Source organism: Zeugodacus cucurbitae, chromosome 6 (assembly GCF_028554725.1).
Source record: "Zeugodacus cucurbitae isolate PBARC_wt_2022May chromosome 6, idZeuCucr1.2, whole genome shotgun sequence".
NCBI lineage: Eukaryota > Metazoa > Arthropoda > Insecta > Diptera > Tephritidae > Zeugodacus > Zeugodacus cucurbitae.
Genome location: NC_071671.1, coordinates 60,529,148 through 60,551,319, shown reverse-complemented (window position 1 = coordinate 60,551,319; position 22,172 = coordinate 60,529,148). Strand labels below are relative to the sequence as shown.

Below are 22,172 nucleotides of genomic sequence, written 5' to 3'. Positions count from 1 at the left end.
AAAAACAAGTAAGGAACGGCTAAGTTCGGGCATAACCGTTCATTATATACTCTCGCATTTTATAAAAATAATTAATTTGATTAAGATAACTCACAATATGAGCCAAATATTCGGCTCTAAAGTAATGAATATTATTATATATAGTACATGAGATTTATGCTAATTCTTGGATCGATTTATAAAACCCAGTGGATTTTAGAAAAAAGGCCAAAGGCAGACTGAGGTTCCCATATTCGCTATCTGGGGCCTTGAAAAGTAATATTTAATAATAAATAAAAATAATAATTTTCCCCCTTTAATAATATTTTCGAAAAGATTCGCAAATATATGGAGCTTTGTGTTCGTACAACAGTTGCTTATTTTCATATATGTATGCAGATTCATTTGAAATTAAGATTTTGAGAAAATTCGAATTTTCAAATTTCAGCCTTTCATTTAAATTACAATAATATGCTCAAATCTTCGAATATCTTTTTGAAATTTTCACTGTTATCAAGCTTATCGCCTACAGTTTTTAATGCTTAAAATTTAAGCATTTGTTTCCATCTATCAAAATAGTCAAAAGTTCAGTTGCGTCGAATTTGAAGAATTTCAATAACAGCGCTTCATTGCCCAAAGTAATGACCTCGGCATAAAATGTAAACAAACCCCGATCAAAGGTCAACGACCTCAGCCAAAAGGTAAACAATCCCCGGTCAAAGGTCAATGACCTTTGACAGTGGTTTGTTTACATTTTGGGTAGAGGTCAATGACCTTTGATTGGGATTTGTTTAAAATTAGTCATTTTGGGTGGAGTTTGTTTACGTTTTGGATAAGGTCACTGATTTATAGCCAGAATTTGTTTACAATGTGGTCGGGGTCAATGATATTTGGGGTTTGTTTACATTTTGAAGGAGCAGTTGAGGTTAGTTTTGTTTAGAATTGTTTAGACAAGTTTTTTGATATTTTAGGTGGATCACTTGAAATCTGGTTTATTCACATTTTGAGTGAACGTGGATCAGGTTTATTTCCTTTTTTTCTGGAGGTAAAACGCGGTTTTTATACTAGAAAAAAATCAAAAAAGATGAAAATTTTAGAAAATTCCACAAATGTACAAAAATTGTTCAAATATTCCAAAAAATTTAGTAAAAACTATACTTCCTTTATTTCTATAGTAAATTCTCTCAGCTATCGTTTGCTATCATTTTAAGTTTCGTAGTTTCAATTTATACCGAGTTATGGGCAATGAAGCAGAGATATTGAAATTCTTTAAATTCGACGCAACTGGACTTTTGAGTATTTTCATGAGAGTGAACAAATGCTAAAATTTTAAGTTGTAAAAATTATAAGTGATAAGCTTGAAAACACTGAAAATTTCATAATGACATTTGAAATTTTGAGCGAGTTACTATAATTTGAATGAAAGGCCTTGATCAGACTGAATTTTGAATATTCGTATTTTGTCAAAATTTTATTTTCAATTAAATCTATATGTATAAAAATAAGCAACTGTTGTGCTTGCTAGTTATTGTTTTTAAGTTATTTTTTCACTTAATTTCATTTTGTGGAAATTTGAGCATGTTATTATAATTTGAAAGAAGGGTGCTGATCAGACTGAATTTTGAATATTCGTATTTTGTCAAAATTTTATTTTCAATTAAATCTATATGAAAATAAGCAACTGTTGTGCTTGCAACAAAGTTTTTTTCGTTTAGTTATAGCAAGTTATTTATTCACTTGGTCCGATTTCGCTCATCTCTAATACCAATTCTCGCATTGTGCCAGGTAATATGTGTACGATTCTACTCTTTCGTTTTAGTTGTTACAAACAATCGTTAAATGAACAAAACTATTATACTCTGTGCAATGTCTTGCTAGTGTATAAATAATAAAAACAAATATATCTTCAAGTAGGAAGAAACTTCAATTCTACTATATTATGTAAACAACCAACTCTATTATTTGCAAAAGTACTTAATACGATTTGGAAGGTTGCCATACCGAGGACAAGTGTACATACAAATGAATATATGTGAATATAGTTGACAAACATTATCATTATTTATTTATGAAACTGTGTATAAAGCTAATTACCGGCGTGGCTATGTAAATAGGCTTGCAGAAAAATAGAAAAAGAAACACTTACATACATACAGAGGTATGGAAAATTATTTTTAAAAATTTATAATAAATGCTTTGGAGCATATGGCGCTGAAAATTTGCACTTAAAACTGTTCACTCAACTAAATAACACACATACTTAATATAATCACACCAATAAACACACATATACAAACATACATATGAACATATCTAACAGTAATTGTCACATTCTGCTTGCATAAAACGCATTCTAAGCAAGTGGAAAAACAACTCAGTTCGAATGCATTGCAATCTCGTTGGCTCCTATCTGAAGTGTGCGAAACGAAAAAAATTGTGTAAACATTTTCTGCGGCATTAAATTTCTTCACTGCATTCGACCTTAATTTTAGCTTTGCTCTGCTTACAGTGCGTATACGTAACTAGAGTTGCGGTTAAGTGCAAGCACGCAAAAACAACAACAACAACAAAAAAGCATGCAAACGCACTTTAGGCCGCTAGCACGCATATTTATATACAAATAGATACTCATACATATACATATGTATGTGATATTTACAGCCGGCAGACAGGCAATGAAATCCCAGACGCGACAAATATTAAATGAAAAATAGAAATAAATATCTACATATTTTTATTAGAACAGTTGTGTAAATAAAAGTGTAATGTACATATGTATGCCACATATTTATTGCACTCACACATAATGTATGTATGTACATATGTATATATTTCGAGTAATGAGTTTGTTTAACTTGCACTTCAAACAGCTTATTTTTAGCGAGTCACCTGAGTTCATTGGCGTAAAGCAATAAAAATTACTTCTTAGTGTAAATACATATGTTATATATATTAGAAGAAATTACAATAATTTATATAAATAAATATTAAAAAAAAAAATTGTTTTAATTAAAAAAGTTATTTCAAAATGCGACAAAAATTATTTTTATTTAAAATTTACATAAAAATAAAAAAAATTGTTGAAAATAAAAAAAAAAAATTTAAATAAAACAAAAATTTTATTTATTTTGGAAGCCATAATATTTTTCGTGTTAGATAAGCTATAATATGGCGTTAAGTCTCCGATATATTGAGCGTTGAAAGAGTTAAGGGGCACACCTAGTGTGAAATTTCAAAAAAAAAAAAATTATTTTGTTTCATATTTCGGTAGATTACTCCTTTAAAAATACATACTCCTTTTTGATCTGATCACAAAATCGAATTTTGTCAAGCCAAAAACGACCAAAATTTTGGGTAAAATTCGACTATTTTTTTTTAAACGCCGCCATATTGTAAATTGTTGATTTTTTTGTTATCGTATTGTCAATGTACAGATAATATTATCTAGCTTAAGGAGAATTTATTTTTTTTAGATTTCATCCACGGAGAAGGCCGGAATCACTGCAGCAATGAAGGACTTTTTTTCGCGCCGTTGGAGATCGACTACAACTTAAAAAATATTTAATTTTTTAATAAAAATATTTAAAATTATGATTTTTAATAAAAAATCCCAAAAATCACCTTTTTTTAGGCCATTACACTAGGTTAAGGGGGCACAAACTGAACCAATTGTATGAATATAAAGTATGAAAGTAATTTTTATACTCTCGCAACAAAGTTGCTATAGTTTTGTTCACCTAACGGTTGTTTATGTCACCCAGAATTAAAAGAGTTAGATATAAATGATCAGGATGACGAGTGAAGTTGAAATCCGGATGTCTGTCCGTCCGTCTGTGCAAGCGATAACTTGAGCAAAAATTGAAAATTGCTTTGGCACCATAAGAAGATTGTAAATCGAACCACTGCCACGCCCACAAAATGGCGAAAACCGAAAACATATGAAGCGTCATAACCAAGCCATAAATAAAGTTATAAAAGTAAAATTTAGTATAGGAGATGATACTTGGAAGAGGCATATTTGGTGAAATTTTTGTGGGAAAGTTGTCGTGGCCCCTCCCCCTTGTTTGCACATATCTCGTAAACTGCTAAAGCTAAATCAAACAAACTTTCCGGAGTTATTTCTTTTAGTCACTTCTTTATACAGTATAAAAATTGAGAAAATCGAATAACCACGCCCACCTCCCATACAAAGGTTATGTTGAAAATGACTAAAAATGCTTTAATTCAGTAAGGAAAAACAACAGACACCTTAAATTTCACAATAAAGATGGTACAGAGAGGCTGTACTCAAATTTGTATATACAATTTTAAATGGGTGTGGCTCCACCCACTTATGGGTCAAAACCCATATCTCTAAAGCTACTCGATCAGTTTCAAAATTCGGTTCATAATATGTTGCTGGCATCCCAGCGATATGTTCACAACTACGCCTACTTCCCATACTGGATTTATAGTTTTCAAAGTACCACATATCGAACATGAGGACCTCAGTGCTTCTAATTTTTTACCAAAATTATAGGTAAGTCTCTCAAATAGATTTCACAAAAGTTTACATTTAATTCAGAATAATATTCTTGAATGTGTCAATATTCTTTATAACAAATATACTTTTTTATATTTTAAAAATATTTTTTTCATACCTTTTATAAAAATAATTATATATTTGGTTTGTATTTGTTTTTTTTTTTTACATAAATAATAATTAGGCGCAAAACTGCAAACTAAATCACACAACAGCAGCTTTTGCGAACAAAATTATGCAAGGCTCAAGCAGTAGCGCACACTTGACAGCCCCACATACAAAAATACGCTGCAACTACTGTGAAAAGGGCAGCAAGCGCAGCTTTTTCATTATCCAAGAGCCGGCACTTGCGTTCGCGTACTATTACTATTGCGTTACTGTAAAAAAATTGCAAAACCAAAAACAACAATATGGACACATAAGAACTGCAAGTCGAAAGGGGTAAGGGATAAGAGGTGGGGGAGCGCATTGCAACAACGTTTGTTGCATTTATTTACGTTTTCGGTCGTCAACCTGCTTGTTGTACTTGTTGTTTGTAGTTTTGTACATTTTGAGCGGGAAAAAGTGATAATAGGCCGCATGCGGTGTCCCCCACACGACACAAAGTCCACTTGTGGGATAGGGGTGGTACACGAGAAAGTAGCGAGAACTACAGAACCGGAAGAACGAAAGAGAGCAATTGAGCGCGCTACGAAAAGCGGAAATGTTACAAAAAGCGCGCGAGAGAGAGAGCACCATTGAGGTGGAGCAGGTTGCACAGGACTCACAGCAACTTTTTCGTCCATACTAAAGGCTAAAATATGGTATCATCGACGCTTTAGGTGCAAGTAATATTTTTGACAACCCCCTCATACCGTAATCAATGGAAATGTGTGAAAATAAATTAAAATAAATTCTAACCTGCTACAGCTATTTTTATATACCGTTGCCTGTCGCTTAATTTATGCTGTGTGGAGCCACCAGAATATTCTTGTAGAACAGCTGCAAGGAGCAGACGACGCTCGCGTACGTTTATGTGTGTGGCGCACCTTTTTTTCGCAAGCTCAAAGGCAGCAAACAGTTTATCGTATTTTGCACTATAAAAAATTTTCACACACCAATTTTTTATAAAAATTTTAAAACACACTTGTTCTTTTTTGTTTTGATTAAATTTACAATTTCCGCATCCGAACACAAGCTACAATTGTACCTTATTCATTTACACCGCACAATCAACAAAATACATTCAGTTGGCAAGCGCTCACTACGTCCAACGCGACTGCACTACGCGAAAGCTTAAAAACGACTGACTTGAATGCCGTCACGTAAATGACTGAACTGAGTTAGGTTGGCTCTTGGCGCTAATGATAGCAGAGTTGGAGCACAGCACTGGAGCTTTGGGCCAGCTGTAACAACTTCAACATAATGTGAAGCCGCACTCTTAACGGCTTTCATACACCCACTGAGCAGTTGTCCAACTTCCTGAGCGTCATAAATGCCGGTGAGAGACGATTGCAATCGATTGCTTGCGCTCTTTTGCCGGGTTTGTGGTGGCTCAACCACAAATTGTTAAAATTGCTTTGACTCTCAACAAAAGCGGGTGTTAAATTTTTGTTGGAAGAGTGCTTGCACTGCTTTTATGAATGAATATTGGGCTTTTCCGACAGCGACTTTTGTTAATCAAGCAAAGCTTCTGCAGAATTTAGTCGAGTTTCATTTTCCACTGTTGACTACAGTGGCTTAAGGAAATTTAATTTTGTCCAATGAGGTAATATTTGATACATCTCCCGGGGATTTACTGGAGATTACTTTAAATGGTGTTGAATGAAATAAAATTTAGTTCCTAAGGGGGCTATTCCGCCTTTGAGTAAGTGGGTCAGTTTCCTTTCAGTCCACTGCAAGTAAAGGAATCCAAAATCAGTGTTATCGCCTCCAAATAGTTAGCGGACCTTATAAGAGATTATTTCCTGTCAGAAAAACAATTTTAAAGTTAATATAGCACTTATTTATATTTTTCATTAAGTTAGCAGTAATTTTTAGTAATTCACATAAATCCTTCAATTTTTACGCGATTATTTGGAAATTAAAAATATATCGATAACCAGAAGAAATAAATAAAATAATATAACAATTTTTAATATAAGCATTTACTCCCAATATTTATATAATATTTTTCAATTAATAACTATAATTTTCAAATTATGTAGTTATGAAAGAATATATTTTAACACATCACATTAAAAAGCTTCGCATAAAGTCATATTCGATATATTTCAAAGAAGTAATCGGTTTTTTGTTCCCACCAACACAATCTCAGAAATTCCTCAATTCATAGGAAAATCCCTCATAATAAGCGAACAAAAGAAAATCGTACCAAAACAAAGAAATAAACAAAAAATAGGACTCTGATCTCGCCAATCTGCAATAGCTCCGTCCGATAACGACTGAACGAATTAGTTCAACAAATTGGTATTACGAAAACTTTCCACGCTGTTATTGGTTGAACTGGCACAGTAAATATTTGCGCACCTTGCGTCTGCTAAGGTAAATACTTAAGTATACTGCACAGCTGCAAATGCATATAAAACACTAGAATTTATGCATTTGCCTGGCATTCGTACGCATGTATGTACATAAATAGTTCGAGACAGGTGAACAGGTAAAACAGGATTGCACATGCCAGTGTTGATAAATAATTTCTATGCAATTAATTTCACAGGTTTCATGTTTAATGCCTGGAATATACACATATCTCTCTTGTGAAAATGCTGTTAAAGATCAGACATGCGCTACTAGAGATCACCAATCATCCGGTGACAAAGCAATCAGCAATTATTATCAACAATGAGATCATCATAACATCGGGTTGCATACTGCAACCATATGTACGTCCAGTGACACCTTTTCAAACACAGATCGACAAAGAGGATGTCTGTCCTAGCACAAAAATCATACATAAATTACAGCAATGTAAGCTAATTAATGTGCAAGACGGTAGTAGCGACGAGGCGAAACATTTAAGTGCGCTAAATTATCAGGTGACATTCGATCGACGTAAATTACCCATGTCGAATGAACGACGAAAGCAACCGCATATATTAACACGTTATTGTGCCAAGTTATTGTATCTCTTCAACTCAGCGGAGATTTCGCGACACGTATTGCGCTTCCTGAGCAATGAACGTACAAGTGGTACATCCCAAGCGCATAATGCAGTGCTGCTTTCGAGTTTTCTTGTATTAAGCATGCGTTGTGACGGTGTTAAAGAGAATTTCGAACGTTTCCTACGACATATTGAACACTATCTACGCTATTTGCAGCCAATACACACACTGGACGATGTGCTGGTGATGTGTACACCATTCGGGCTGGAAAATTTCTATAAAACAATTAGCATTGGCAAAGTGTCGAATGTTATGGGGCGCGATGGTTGCCTCTTTGTACTGTCTAATGCTTTGGCGTTAGGTTGCGAGGGTGCAGCAGTCTTCAATAACAAACTGTAAGCGTGTATGCGTTCTATATGCTTAATATATACAGTATAATTAAACTTTGTGTACTTGTAGGCGTTTAATAGGCATGATAATGTGCACTTCCTTTCAGCGACAGCAAGAAAATGTCAATTTAACCTTGGCGGCCAACTTTGCGTTCTTACTGCGCGATTTCATGCAGCTACTAGGTTTAAATATTACTTCAGTGCGTGTACCAAGAGATTCATCGAATTTTCCATGTAAAAGCGTGTATGAATGTGTATTTCAAAGTAATTCATATTAAAGTTGTCCATTGCAGGGGAGCGTGCTATGGTTGTAATTGAGGCAGCGGGTAGCCAAGGTACTGGCACATTTGTTAAAGTGTTGAACAAAAAGTTTATACTCACTTGCACGCACGTTGTATTCAAGGTAAATATAATATTATATACTTTAAAAACACTAAAATAATTCAACTTTAAATAAGAAGTTAAGACACTAGCACACGAAAAAGCGCTTAATTACGCGCGTACTAACAACTGTCAAATAGCTTCCGTTTGATTGAATGGTTTCTGCTTGAACGGACGCCATTTAAATTTTGACGTTTATTTCGAATATACATATACATACACACATATATTTGTTTGCCTGCATTTACGTCAAATTCTTTGCGCCATTAATCATTTTTTCGCGGAAAATATTTTCTCTATCACCAGTTAAACTCGAAGGCATTTTGTCGCAGCGTAGACGGTGAATTCGAATCGGAAGTGCTATGGCGTAATCCGCAATACGATCAACCCTTTGATGTTGCTTTGTTAGCAGCACCAGATAACATACCCGAGCGTTACTGCGTACGCTTATCCGGTGCTAAGCCATCGCTGGGTCAGACAGTTTATAACGCTGGCTTTCCATATTTCGTCAACTTCAATTTAAAATACGATTTCAATCCAGCCATATTTCAAGGACGTATTATTAAATGTTCACCGGGTGCAATTATGTCTGATGGTTGCGTACAGGCTGGTCAAAGTGGTGGACCGATGTTCGATGCACAAGGCTGTATACTGGGTATATGTGTGTCGAATATAAAAGTTGGAAATGTGGTCTACCCTAACCTAAATACCGCTGTGCCTATTTGCCAGATACGTACATGGCTGGAGCAATATGCGCGTACGAATGGTAATTAGACTTTATTAACTCCGATATTTGGCAATAATTTGTGTGCTACTCTTTTTGTAGATATAAAAGTGCTTAGTAATTTGGTAGCTAATAAGGAAATGCAGCGCATATGGGCGTTGGAAGCGCCACCAATACTGAGCAAATTGTAGCCGTAACAATAGCATTACTATGTATTATCATTTGGACATTATTACTATTAAATTGGGATATGTAAATAAGTATTTAATTTAAAACTGAAAAAGCGTGTGCTTGCAATTCTTCGAAAATTATAGTATAAAGACTACAATCAATACAAAAGGAAAAAAAAATTTCTCTCTACTCAAGCAAACATACAAAAAAGTGGGTTTGGTAAGTTTGTATTGGTAACATATATATTTGTATATATATTTTAGTTCCATTTAAAATTAAAACAATACATAAATATGTGTGAGTAGCTATTTACTACGTGTTTGCGTTAACATTTGTTTGAAGAAAAAAAAAATGAAATATAATAGATATTTATATATATACGCTTCTGCGATATGGTTTTATCAGAAGCAGAAAACATGTAATATATATATAATAGACATTTATGTATGCAAATTCCGATCCAAACACTGATTAGCGTGTTCTTGCAAATTGGTTAGCGATGTACAGGTTATTGAGCATATTGGACATATGTGTGCAGGTGCAGTTGAAACTGGTGCTTGCGCTGTTGTAGCGATATTCTGTAAATAATAATTCTATTTTGGATTTTTTTTTTATAAAATTACTATGTATAAAAATACTGCAAACACTCACTCTTGTTGCTGCTGTTGGGGGAGTGCTTCGTTCTCTTGTTAATGTAGTGACGCGTTCCTCAAGTCTTCCAACTAGTTCGCTCAATTCATGATTTTTGCGTTGTAGCGAACGCAAATCGTCCAGCAATTGTGCCTTTTCGCCAGCCATTTCTTCGCGTGCAGTGCGCTCCAACTGGAAATCACGACTGTAGACATCCACCTGTTGGCGCAGTACATCGAGTTCTTCGCGCATTTCCGTGCGTTGTGTGGCGTATATCTCAAACTGTGCGGTCTTCTCCTTGTCGTTGGCTTTCAACAAAGCTATATCCGATTGCAGTTGATTAACTTGTGACTCGGAAGCAGCTAAATTTGCTTGGAGACAATTGATTTCATCGATATATTGTTTTTGCTGTAGTAGAAGGAAAAATAGTTGCATATAAATAGGAAAATATGAATTTCAGTTAAAATACATACCATATCGGTGATTTCTAGCTTCTCTGCTAGTAATTGTGACAAATTTCGCTCAAAACCTTTAATTACACCTTCATGCTCCAGCCGTGTAACATATTCCGATTTCTCTGAATCTTCTTTCTTTCCACACTTTGAAACGATCTCAAATGTTGACTGCAAAATGAAGTATGCATTGCATTAATTTAAATGTGAAACTATAATATTTATAAGCATTTGTACTAACAAGTTGTTGTAGTTCTAATTTTTCAATTTGTGTACGCATATTTGCGATCAATGACGATTTTTCGGATATCTTCTTTACGAGTTCATCGTGTTCCAGTTTTCGCACCGCTTCATAAGCATGTATTTGTTCGATTTTTGTGTCCAATTCACGTTTGAGCTCCAAGTTTTCATTACGTAACTGCAAACAAATTCAATTAACTCAAATATATATATATTAATGATTATTTAGATTACTGTAGCTATTTGTTCTTGGCATTGCTGTAACTTCTGACGATTTTCCATGTCGTTAGACTGCATTTGTTTTTTCATTTCTAGCCATGAACTCATTTTGCTATTGACTTGTATGAGCACATCTAAAACATATTTCTACAATTAGTAATTTTTAAAAGATATTAAGTGACACAATCGTACAAACCTTTCATTTTTAAATAATCAGCCATAACTGTTGTAAGATCCTCGCATGCTTCTAAAGAAATACTCGGAAATTGTGAATGGATACTTGCCTGTAATTTACAAGACTAAATCAATATCATTTGTAAGAGAGATACAATTTTAATCTAGGTGATTTTTATATTTTCTGCGTCAATAGCACTGATATTGCTGATTACTTAACACTACACTTTGCACCATTGTAAAGATAAATGTTTGATTCATATAAATTACCTTTAGTGCATCCGCTGGCACTTGACCCATTATATAACTCACCGCCATAGAGTTTGTTGTACTCTCTTTTGTGTTGGTTTCACTTTTTTCATTCTGTTCTTCTCCATTTGTCTTGGGTATGGCAACGGTCTTAGGATTTTCTTTTACTCTCGTATCGTCTTGTTGTAGATCGCCACTATGTTTAGAAACTATGCTTTCCAATACATCGTAACTGCCAGGTTGTGTAGATGTTTCCATTGCTTTGGCCGAGTCAATGCTTCTCTTCCAAACTCCTTGCCCAATGAACTGTTCAGAGTTTCTCTCGGATACGTCTGTAGGTTTGCTGGCCGCTGCTATGGCCGTCTGTTCTTCTCCATTTGTCTTGGGTATGGCACCGGTCTTAGGATTTTCTTTTACGCTCATACCGTCTTGTTGTAGATCGCCACTAACTTTAGAAACTAGGTTACTCTTTAGCCATACATCGTAACTGCCAGATTGCGTGGATGTTTCCATTGCTTTGGCCGAGTCAATGCTTCTCTTCCAAACTCCTTGCCCAATAAACTGTTCGGAATTACTACCGGATACCTCTGTGGGTTTGCTGGCCGCTGCTATTGCTGTGGTTATGGAGTTAAATTTCCCCTCATTTAGTATAGGTTGGTTGGCTGCTGTTGGATTTGGACTTTTATTATCTCCCTCCTGTAGTGTTGCAATGCCATTCATTGAAACCATTGAATTTGGTTGTGAGCAGCTGCCCAAAATAACAAAAGATTCCTCATCCGACATACTGAACCACAATAGCTAAAAGGAAAAATAATTTAAACTCGGAAATGTGTCAAAACTAATCTGGGATTCCCCTACAACTGTTACTTTCGCACATTTTATTTTAAACTTTTCGTAATACATAGTGAATCATCCAACAAAGAACAAAATGTGTGTGTGTTATTTTACTCACCAACTAATGCGCAGTGATGAAATATTGGAAATTCTTTTCAAATATTTGATGCTGCAATATAAATTTTATAATCAATTTTATCCCGTGTCCAATTACTTAGATAAATAGAGATTTGTTTACTTACACTGCAGTTTTTCTGCAAAAGAATGCACACAAAAATAAATAACTTGCAATCGCTGCGCTACTCGAATTCGAACTCGACCGGACCGGATTGTGCACAGCTGATTGCGCAGGGTTGCTTACGCTATTTTCAGTAGTTCGCATTTTTAGTACTCAAGTGCTAAAAATTATGTGCATGACAGCAGATATTTAAATTAGTTTCCAAACACATTTTAAATTTAATATTTATTAAAATATATTTCAATTAAATTTGTACTAAATGTACATTCTTCATACTACCCTAGCATTAAAAGTTTTTGATATCATTAAGCGCGCGTTTTTTTTTTTAATTCCGCAAGACGATATTTTAGATATTCGAATGCAATTTATTCCAACCCCCGCTTGCCAGCAAAAACCCGGTTTTAGTGATGTAAAAGTGTGTGTTTTGTCAGGAACTGTTTCGTCACCACTTCTAATTTACAAAAAATGCTGGTTACTTAGTTCTGGATTCAACATCTATATATGAACTATTTAATTTAAAATCCGCCTTTCGCAGTTTTTTGAAAAGCCTACTCCACTCCAGTCTAAAATAAACAATTATACATTCCTTAATTATCTAGTTTATTTCACTAACAATTAATGAGGTACAAAAATCACTTAAACTAATTATAAATACATATGTATTGATATTAGCCATTTCGTTGCGCTCGGCGTTCCACCTCGGCACGATAGCGAAAGAGTGGACGGAATACATGGACTTCTGCGAGTTCCATATCGTAGTCCACATCGACTGGTTCATTCAGTTGTGATTGGGTCAAAGCACGACGCAAACGTTGATTAAACTCCAATGGGTTTGCGGCATCGAGCATCGGTTCCAAAACAATAAAAGTATTAAAATCTTGCACTATGTTTTGTTGTGACATTTCCGACATTTGTGTCTCCAGCAAAGCGTGCTCTGCCGCTGCAGTAGTTGTGGTAGGTCCAAGATGCGCATCACTCTGCTCATCGGGGATAGGAAGTGCAACTACAAATCCGATGAAAGCGTACACAATCATATAGCAGATGTTTTGGCACTGAAATTTATGACGTAAACGAGTTAAATTAGTTTATTATTAGTAAGAGATTATGGAATAGTTGTAACTTACATTATATTCATGCATTATTGGTATTTAATATTTTGCAGCTCTTCTGTTAGCTTTGACTTTGCTTAGGTTATGCTCTGCATGCGCTTGTATTGCAAACTTGTCAATTAACCATCTATTGTTGCAATACAGTAGTTGCAGCTGCCTTTTATAGTAAGCAAACTTGTGAAAAACTGTAAGCTTATTCGCAACAATTAGCACTCCAAAGCAATAACCTTTTAACGTGTTTTGTATGTAAATATTTTGCTTGTAAATTTTTTTACATGTATGTAGATATATATTTTCCGTCACATCGGCGTAGCTCATGCTGCATTTAATAATTTACGCCGACGACATTGTTTAAACTAAATATTAGAAATTTGTTTTAAGTTTTAATACTAAGTTTTCAGGTTTTAGTTCATTTTAATATTGCAATTTTACAATTTCAAATATTTAACAATATAAAAGCAAATTTACTTTCTATAAAATATTTTGAATTATATAATTAAGATTTAAATTTTATGATTAATTTTTGTTAATATAAAATTATTTTTTTTTTTTAATTTTAAAACATTTTTTTTTTAATTTTAAAACATTTTTTTTTTATTTAAAATCATTTTTTTTTAATTTACAATTATTTTTTTTTCTATTTAAAAACATTTTTTTAATTTACAATAATTTTTTTTTAATTTAAAATATTTTTTTTTTAATTTAAACACATTTCTTTTTAAATTTACAATAATTTTTTTTCTATTTAACATTGTTTTTTTATTTACAATAATTTTTTTTAAATTAAAATCATATTTTTTTAATTTAAAAACATTTTTTTATTTACAACAATTTACCATCTGTTTCACATATACAACAATTCTTCCGCTTCCTCGTTTGCACATCCGGCACGCAATCTACTATTTCAGCGCCGTCAAAATACTTAACGACGGCCGTGCGCTCTGTACCAACGCTTTGTTTTGTTCGAAATTAATTAGACCAATTAACGGCCATTGAGCTTTTAGTTTTCATACCTCCAAACGCAATTAACAGTTGACACAGTACTTATGAATTTTGCCAATATTTGTGAAATTGTTTAATGAAAAAATAGTGCAAAATACGCTATTTCAACAACTATTTGTGTAATGTGACTAAATCTGGCGTGTGAAAGTGTTTTGTAGTGTGTTCCTTTTGCCGGCAAATGCAAACAAACAAATTGGCGAAAAATCTGTGCATGTCAGCAAGTCCACCGCGCAGCTTCCTAACGTGTGTGTCAAGGTGAGTGGAAGTGCAAGTGGCTGCTTTACTGGAGTATTCAGCAAATACTGCAGCCTGCGTGAGTCGCTTAAATCATTTCCTTTGCGTATCATGCTAGTCTTGAATGCACAAACAAATGCTTGTCTATATGTAGTTCTGTATATTTGTAAATATGTAACTGCAACTAACGCATAACTGTCAAAGACGTCAGTGCGCAACGTGTAAGTCACGCGACCTACAACGGTAGCTAAGCAAATGGCGTAGTAAAACTGCAAAATTAATACTTCCCTTTTGTTATTTACAAATGTCATTTGATCTTATTACAAGTAATTGTTTTATATTTAACTCACAACTCATCTGATAGCTGTTATATTACGAAAGCATGTGCTCTAAACATTATATCACGTATTGCTAAGTGATTCATGCGCTTTATTGTTAAGAATAGTTTCAGGTGATTTACAATTAATTTAGTACAGTTTGAGTGGTGATATGTGAAGTAATATTCAAATAAAGGCAAGAAGTGTTTTAGCTAGAAGTGGAGTAGCTGGAAATTCACTTGGAGCACCGCTTTATTTAAAGCTATGCCTCTCGCAGCTGGTTATTAGAAGTTTATTATTTTAAAGGATTTTTTGCTTTTGGCAAAAATAATTTCTAATATTGCTCTAATACTGCTCTTCGAACTGCTCTAACTCGAAGTTCTCCATAATTCGAACTATTGAATTGGCAATAGAAGTCTAAATTCATACAAATTACATTCTGTAACTCTCTCTATCTCTCTAACTCGAAGTTTTTTTGTGGATTATGGTGAGTCGAGTTAGAGAAGTTCCACTGTAATTATTTGGCGTAAGAAAAGCGTGCTTAGAAGCAATAGTATTAACTCTAGGTAAGTTTATGTTGCCTTTAAATACCAATTTCCCTCACTTTTCGCTTTTATTTACCGAAATTTGTTTTTAATTCCAACGCTATTGTGCTTTGATTGTTTTATTATCTGTTTTGAAAATTTTTTGCAAGTTTAAGCATTATCGGATAAATATTGTTTCATCTACAAATATTTTTTATTTTTTTCTACAAAGAATTTTTTTCTTGTGAAATTGGCAGTGCATGTTTGTAGCTATTTCGTAAACTTTTTTAAATGTGCGTCAAAGTGAAAAGCTACGAAAGCGATATTGTATGTTATATACAAAAAATTAGTAGTCACTTGGTAATTAACAATGACCCTTTGTAACGGGTGATTTTTTTGAGGTTAGGATTTTCATGCATTAGTATTTGACAGATCACGTGGGATTTCAGACATGGTGTCAAAGAGAAAGATGCTCAGTATGCTTTGACATTTCATCATGAATAGACTTACTAACGAGCAACGCTTGCAAATCATTGAATTTTATTACCAAAATCAGTGTTCGGTTCGACAAATCGAAAAATCGACAAATCGACAAATTTTGTTCAGCGATGAGGCTCATTTCTGGTTGAATGGCTACGTAAATAAGCAAAATTGCCGCATTTGGGGTGAAGAGCAACCAGAAGCCGTTCAAGAACTGCCCATGCATCCCGAAAAATGCACTGTTTGGTGTGGTTTGTACGCTGGTGGAATCATTGGACCGTATTTTTTCAAAGATGCTGTTGGACGCAACGTTACGGTGAATGGCGATCGCTATCGTTCGATGCTAACAAACTTTTTGTTGCCAAAAATGGAAGAACTGAACTTGGTTGACATGTGGTTTCAACAAGATGGCGCTACATGCCACACAGCTCGCGATTCTATGGCCATTTTGAGGGAAAACTTCGGAGAACAATTCATCTCAAGAAATGGACCCGTAAGTTGGCCACCAAGATCATGCGATTTAACGCCTTTAGACTATTTTTTGTGGGGCTACGTCAAGTCTAAAGTCTACAGAAATAAGCCAGCAACTATTCCAGCTTTGGAAGACAACATTTCCGAAGAAATTCGGGCTATTCCGGCCGAAATGCTCGAAAAAGTTGCCCAAAATTGGACTTTCCGAATGGACCACCTAAGACGCAGCCGCGGTCAACATTTAAATGAAATTATCTTCAAAAAGTAAATGTCATGAACCAATTTTATGCGTTTTTTTTTTTTTAAAAGTTATCAAGCTCTTAAAAAATCACCCTATAGATAGTTGTTAAAATATGTAAAGTATTGTAAAAACTATGTAACACAGAAAATTTTATTTAAGACATGATTACTTGAGAAAATGGTATTAACGAAAATGTAGCGTTAAATTAGTTAATTTTACGTCGAGATCTTAAATTGAAAGCGTACAAAATACAACTTGTGCAAGAACTGAAACCGCTCGACCTTCCCAAGCGACATCGCTTCGCTCTTTGGGCTCTGGAAAAGTTCCAAGAAGATATGACGTTTCCGAGCCAAATTCTGTTAAGCGTTGAAGCTCATATCTAGCTCAATGGGTATGTAAACAAGAAAAATTGCCGCATTTGGGACCAAGAGCAACTTGAAGACATTTAAGAGCTACCATTTCATCAGGTAAAGACAACAGTTTAGTGTGGTTTGTGGAACGGTGGAATCATCGGTTCATATTTCTTCAAAAATGATGCCGGTGAGAATGTAACCGTCAATGGCGAGCATTATCACGACTAATTGATGCCTGAAATTGAAGCTCGTGATATCGGCGTCATTTGGTTTCAACAAGAACCCACACATTACATCAATCGATGAATTTATGGAGAGAAAACTTCGGTGAGTAGATAATTTCACGTTTTGGGCCGGCCGATTGGCCACCAAGATAGTGTGATATCACACCGTTAGACTTTTTTCTGTGTGGATATGTAAAGTTTTTATTCTATGCGGACTATCCCACTTCGATTCAGGCCTTAGAGCAAAACAATCACGCGTGTCATTCGCCATTTACCAGTCGAAATGCTGAAATGTGTCATCGAAAATTGGATACAACGATTGGATCATCTGATACGTAGCCGTAAAAATATTTTTTTTCGAGTGATAATAAACATTCTGTGTTTTTTCTTCAAAAAAATAGGGAATCTCGAAATGGATCACCCTTTAGTTGGAAAATCCATTATGAACAGTTATAAGGAATGAAAAAGTGCTGGCTTTTACTGGCTCTTTCATACTAATCTGTTATACGACTACTTACGTTTATTTTCCAATCTCAACAGTTATTGTAAATCCATTTAAAAGCGCTTATTTAACAATATAATTGAAACATTTATTACTTTCACTATATTTTATGCAATATTTATTTAGTTTATTTTTAAATTTTACCAAGTCATATTTTATTTATTTTTTTTTTGATTTATATGTATATTTTTGATTACACAAGACAACTTATAAAGTATAAACATTTTACTGTTAATTAATAGCTATTGATTTGTATTGGTGTTTTTATTATTATTATACATACATACATACAACAATTCAGAAGAAAAGAAGAACGACTATTAATACTTGTTTATTGTTGCTACCACTTGATTTATTGTTGATTTCGCTCGTTCCACTTGTGTTGCAAAATATTTGTGTATATTCATTTATATTTTTTGCTTTTAAATATGTACATGTATGTATGTACAGCAGTTAATGTTTTATAAATCTTTTGCATGGCTAGTTGATTGCACACAAAACATGACAGCCGATTTTCTTACTTGAAATTTCCCTTGATGCTTCATTGCCAATCAATAAATTCATATCGAAAAGTTTTACTCATACACTTAATGCTATAAAATCATTATTTGCCTATTTTCTTCAGTGTTTATTTAAGCATTTCATTTATGTTTCTTTTTAATTACATACAATACTTGTACGGAAGACAAATACATATGCATATATAGATTTTGATACAAGTATTACACATATAAATTTTTATTGTAAACACGCTCATTTAGCAATGTAATAAGAAGTTGTGGTTTAAAAAAGTGGCAGAATTCAAACTAAAAAGTTTTGAAAAAAAAATTATTTTTTTTTGAAGGTTAACATTATGAAATGCGGAAAATATTTATATTTTTAGATTATTTTTGCTATTACAGATAAAGTTAAAAATGTGTTAATTTAAAAGCTGAAACGCGAAGACATTATTTGGCGTAATTGGAAGAATTCCTTAAGTGATTTTATTTAAATATTGTAAGTAGTTAAGTATCGTATTTAAATAATATTTGTATTGTATGTAAACAAAATTTTAATTTGTTTTATTATTATAATTTATTGTACAAATATAATATTACATATTTTTTTTTTTTTTTATAGATTTTAATAACTATAACCTCAAAATCTCACATCGTAGAAATAAAATGAAATAAAAAGAAAAAAATCAACAGCAGTAAAAAGAAGTAAGTAGAATAAGCCAGCTAACTTATACAATTTTATGATTTTCTAAATATATATTGGTCTACAACTTTGCTTCCGCCGTTTTCCAATAGATGTCACTAGCGTCAAGCACTGGTCGATTAAATCGATTAAATCGTTTTATATCGCTCTTGGACATTTGTGTCAACATTAACCCAACAAAATATTTGTAGAGATCTGTTTGCATTCCAAATTTATTCTCAACTGAAAATGTCACTTTTTGAGCCGAATTCTCGACATTTGCGGGAAATTTTGCTTTTCTGTTTTAATTCCAAGAAATCACCGACATTTGTAAACGTTTTAATACAAAAAAGCCTTAAACTTATATATATATATATATATATATATATATATATATATATATATATATATATATATATATATATTTGGCGTAGGAACCGCTTTAAGCGATTATAGCCGAATCCACCAGAGCGCGCCACTCATTCCTCCTTTTTGCTTTTTGGCGCCAACTGGAAACACCAAGTGAAGCCAGGTCACTTTGCACTTGGTCTTTCCACCGGAGTGGAGGTCGTCCTCTTCCGCGGCTTCCTCCAGCGGGTACTGCATCGAATACTTTCAGAGCTGGAGTGTTTTCTTCCATCCGTACAACATGACCTAGCCAGCGTAGCCGCTGTCTTTTTATTCGCTGAACTATGTCAATGTCGTCGTACAAATCGTACAGCTCATCGTTCCATCGTCTGCGGTATTCGCCGTTGCCAATGTTTAGAGGACCATAAATCTTGCGCAAAACCTTTCTCTCGAAAACCCCAAGAGTCGTCTCATCGGATGTTGTCATCGTCCACGCTTCAGCGCCATACATCAGGACGGGAATAATGAGCGACTTATAGAGTTTGATTTTGGTTCGTCGAGAGAGGACTTTACTTTTCAATTGCCTACTCAGTCCAAAGTAGCACCTGTTGGCAAGAGTGATTCTGCGTTGGATTTCAAGGCTGACATTGTTGGTGTTGTTAATGCTGGTTCCCAGATAAACGAAATTATCTACAACTTCAAAGTTATGACTGTCAACAGTGACGTGGGAGCCAAGACGCGAGTGCGCTGACTGTTTGTTTGATGACAGGAGATATTTCGTCTTGTCCTCATTCACCACCAGACCCATACGCTTCGCTTCTTTATCTAGTCTGGAAAACGCAGAACAAACGGCGCGGTTGTTGCTTCCGATGATATCAATATCATCGGCATACGCCAGGAGCTGTACACTCTTGTAGAAGATTGTACCCTCTCTATTTAGTTCTGCAGCTCGTATTATTTTTTCCAGCAATAGATTGAAGAAGTCGCACGATAGTGAGTCACCCTGTCTGAAGCCTCGTTTGGTATCGAACGGCTCGGAGAGGTCCTTCCCGATCCTGACGGAGCTTTTGGTGTTGCTCAACGTCAGCTTACATAGCCGTATTAGTTTTGCAGGGATACCAAATTCAGACATCGCGGCATAAAGGCAGCTCCTTTTCGTGCTATCGAAGGCAGCTTTAAAATCGATAAAAAGATGGTGGGTATCGATTCTTCTCTCTCGGGTCTTTTCCAAGATTTGGCGCATGGTGAATATCTGGTCCATTGTAGATTTTCCAGGTCTAAAGCCACACTGATAAGGTCCAATCAGTTCGTTGACGGTGGGCTTTAGTCTTTCACACAATACGCTCGACAAAACCTTATATGCGATATTGAGGAGACTTATACCACGGTAGTTGGCGCAGATTGTGGGGTCTCCCTTCTTATGGATTGGGCAGAGCACACTAAGATTCCAATCGTCAGGCATGCTTTCTTCCGACCATATTCTACAAAGAAGCTGATGCATGCACCTTATCAGTTCTTCGCCGCCGTATTTGAATAGCTCGGCCGGTAATCCATCGGCCCCCGCCGCTTTGTTGTTCTTCAAGCGGGTAATTGCTATTCGAATTTCTTCATGGTCGGGTAATGGAACATCTATTCCATCGTCATCGATTGGGGAATCGGGTTCGCCATCTCCTGGTGTTGTACTTTCACTGCCATTGAGCAGGTCGGAGAAGTGTTCCCTCCATAATCCCAGTGTGCTCTGGACATCCGTTACCAGATTACCTTCTCGGTCCCTACATGATAATGCTCCGGTCTTGAAACCTTCTGTTAATCGCCTCATCTTTTCATAAAATTTTCGAGCATTACCCATGTCGGCCAGCTTTTCAAGCTTTTCATACTCACGCATTTCGGCCTCTTTCTTTTTACGTCTGCAAATGCGTCTCGCTTCCCTCTTCAGTTCTCGATATCTATCCCACCCCGAACGTGTTGTGGTCGATCGCAACGTTGCGAGGTAGGCAGTCTGTTTTCTCTCCACTGCGGAACGACAATTCTCATCGTACCAACTGGTTTTTTGGCGTTGCCGGAGACCAATTGTTTCGGCTGCAGCGGTATGCAATGAGTTTGAGATGCCGTTCCACAGCTCCCTTATATCGAGATGCTGATGAGTGCTCTCAGAGAGCAGGAGTGCAAGTCGAGTAGAAAATCGTTCGGCTGTCGGTTGTGATTGCAGCTTTTCGACGTCGAACCTTCCTTGTGTTTGTTGACGGGCGTTCTTTGCTGCACAGAGGCGAGTGCGTATCTTTGCTGCTACTAGATAATGGTCCGAGTCAATGTTTGGTCCTCGGAGCGTACGCACGTCTAAAACACTGGAGACATGTCTTCCGTCTATCACAACGTGATCGATTTGATTGCGCGTGTTTCGATCAGGGGACAGCCACGTTGCTTGATGAATTTTTTTATGCTGGAATCTGGTACTACAGACAACCATATTTCGGGCCCCAGCGAAGTCGATCAGCCTCAGGCCGTTTGGCGATGTTTCGTCATGGAGGCTGAATTTTCCGACTGTTGTGCCAAAGACACCTTCTTTACCCACCCTGGCGTTAAAATCGCCAAGCACGATTTTGACATCGTGGCGGGGGCAGCGCTCATAGATGCGTTCTAGGCGCTCATAGAAAGCATCTTTGGTCGCATCGTCCTTCTCTTCCGTTGGGGCGTGGGCGCAAATCAGCGATATGTTGAAGAACCTCGCTTTGATGCGGATTGTGGCAAGACGTTCATCCACCGGGGTGAATGCCAGGACTCGGCGACGTAGTCTCTCTCCCACCACAAATCCAACACCGAATTTGCGCTCCTTTATATGGCCGCTGTAGTAGATGTCACAAGGACCCACCTTCTTCCGTCCTTGTCCCGTCCATCGCACTTCT

General features: G+C 35.4%; 4 protein-coding genes across 7 annotated transcripts in view; 1 reads left to right on the top strand and 3 right to left on the bottom strand.

Moving 5' to 3' along the window:
* The window catches only part of LOC105218653 (kelch-like protein 17), a 52,301-nt gene extending 45,859 nt beyond the window's left edge, over positions 1 to 6,442 (bottom strand). The window contains exon 1 of the mRNA XM_011194373.3: positions 5,402 to 6,442. The gene's annotated coding sequence lies outside the window, so the exon portion shown is untranslated. The remainder of the gene's footprint in view (positions 1 to 5,401) is intronic.
* A 423-nt stretch (positions 6,443 to 6,865) lies between these two features.
* Positions 6,866 to 9,361, top strand: LOC105218654 (uncharacterized). 2 transcript variants are annotated; one of them, XM_011194375.3, is made up of 6 exons: positions 6,866 to 7,139; positions 7,200 to 7,979; positions 8,044 to 8,207; positions 8,267 to 8,376; positions 8,661 to 9,120; positions 9,181 to 9,361. In XM_011194375.3, the coding sequence occupies exons 2-6, from the start codon at positions 7,246 to 7,248 to the stop codon at positions 9,267 to 9,269; spliced, it is 1,557 nt and encodes a 518-aa protein (XP_011192677.1). In that variant the 5' UTR covers positions 6,866 to 7,139; positions 7,200 to 7,245; the 3' UTR covers positions 9,270 to 9,361. The 2 variants fall into 2 exon arrangements, with proteins under 2 accessions (XP_011192677.1, XP_028900306.1); XM_029044473.2 differs by having other exon boundaries at positions 6,873 to 7,024.
* Positions 9,362 to 9,541: 180 nt separating this feature from the next.
* Positions 9,542 to 12,413, bottom strand: LOC105218655 (NF-kappa-B essential modulator). Of its 3 annotated transcripts, none has more exons than XM_011194377.3 (9): positions 12,290 to 12,413; positions 12,166 to 12,216; positions 11,235 to 12,011; positions 10,987 to 11,074; positions 10,806 to 10,924; positions 10,573 to 10,749; positions 10,353 to 10,502; positions 9,901 to 10,287; positions 9,542 to 9,827 (listed from the first exon to the last, which is right to left on the bottom strand). In XM_011194377.3, exons 3-9 carry the CDS (start codon positions 11,994 to 11,996, stop codon positions 9,690 to 9,692), a joined length of 1,821 nt encoding a protein of 606 aa, XP_011192679.1. In that variant the 5' UTR covers positions 11,997 to 12,011; positions 12,166 to 12,216; positions 12,290 to 12,413; the 3' UTR covers positions 9,542 to 9,689. The 3 variants fall into 3 exon arrangements, with proteins under 3 accessions (XP_011192679.1, XP_011192680.1, XP_011192678.1); XM_011194378.3 differs by having other exon boundaries at positions 9,542 to 9,842; positions 11,277 to 12,011; XM_011194376.3 differs by having other exon boundaries at positions 9,542 to 9,842; positions 12,290 to 12,406.
* Positions 12,414 to 12,868: 455 nt separating this feature from the next.
* LOC105218656 (uncharacterized) lies at positions 12,869 to 13,567 on the bottom strand. Its single transcript, XM_011194379.3, has 2 exons — positions 13,410 to 13,567; positions 12,869 to 13,337 (listed from the first exon to the last, which is right to left on the bottom strand). Exons 1-2 carry the CDS (start codon positions 13,422 to 13,424, stop codon positions 12,954 to 12,956), a joined length of 399 nt encoding a protein of 132 aa, XP_011192681.2. The 5' UTR covers positions 13,425 to 13,567; the 3' UTR covers positions 12,869 to 12,953.
* Between the last annotated feature and the right edge of the window lie 8,605 nt (positions 13,568 to 22,172).

What these genes read in the sequence shown, in the direction of transcription:
- LOC105218654 (XM_011194375.3), top strand. Translation starts at nt 7,246, where the DNA reads ATGCTGTTAAAGATCAGACATGCGCTACTAGAGATCACCAATCATCCG. An exon ending in AGATTCATCGAATTTTCCAT is followed by an intron (nt 8,208 to 8,266) that starts GTAAAAGCGTGT and finishes TGTCCATTGCAG; the next exon opens with GGGAGCGTGCTATGGTTGTA. An exon ending in GCACGCACGTTGTATTCAAG is followed by an intron (nt 8,377 to 8,660) that starts GTAAATATAATA and finishes CTCTATCACCAG; the next exon opens with TTAAACTCGAAGGCATTTTG.
- LOC105218655 (XM_011194376.3), bottom strand. Translation starts at nt 11,996, where the DNA reads ATGTCGGATGAGGAATCTTTTGTTATTTTGGGCAGCTGCTCACAACCA. An exon ending in AATTAGAACTACAACAACTT is followed by an intron (nt 10,503 to 10,572) that starts GTTAGTACAAAT and finishes TTCATTTTGCAG; the next exon opens with TCAACATTTGAGATCGTTTC. An exon ending in AGCTAGAAATCACCGATATG is followed by an intron (nt 10,288 to 10,352) that starts GTATGTATTTTA and finishes CTTCTACTACAG; the next exon opens with CAAAAACAATATATCGATGA.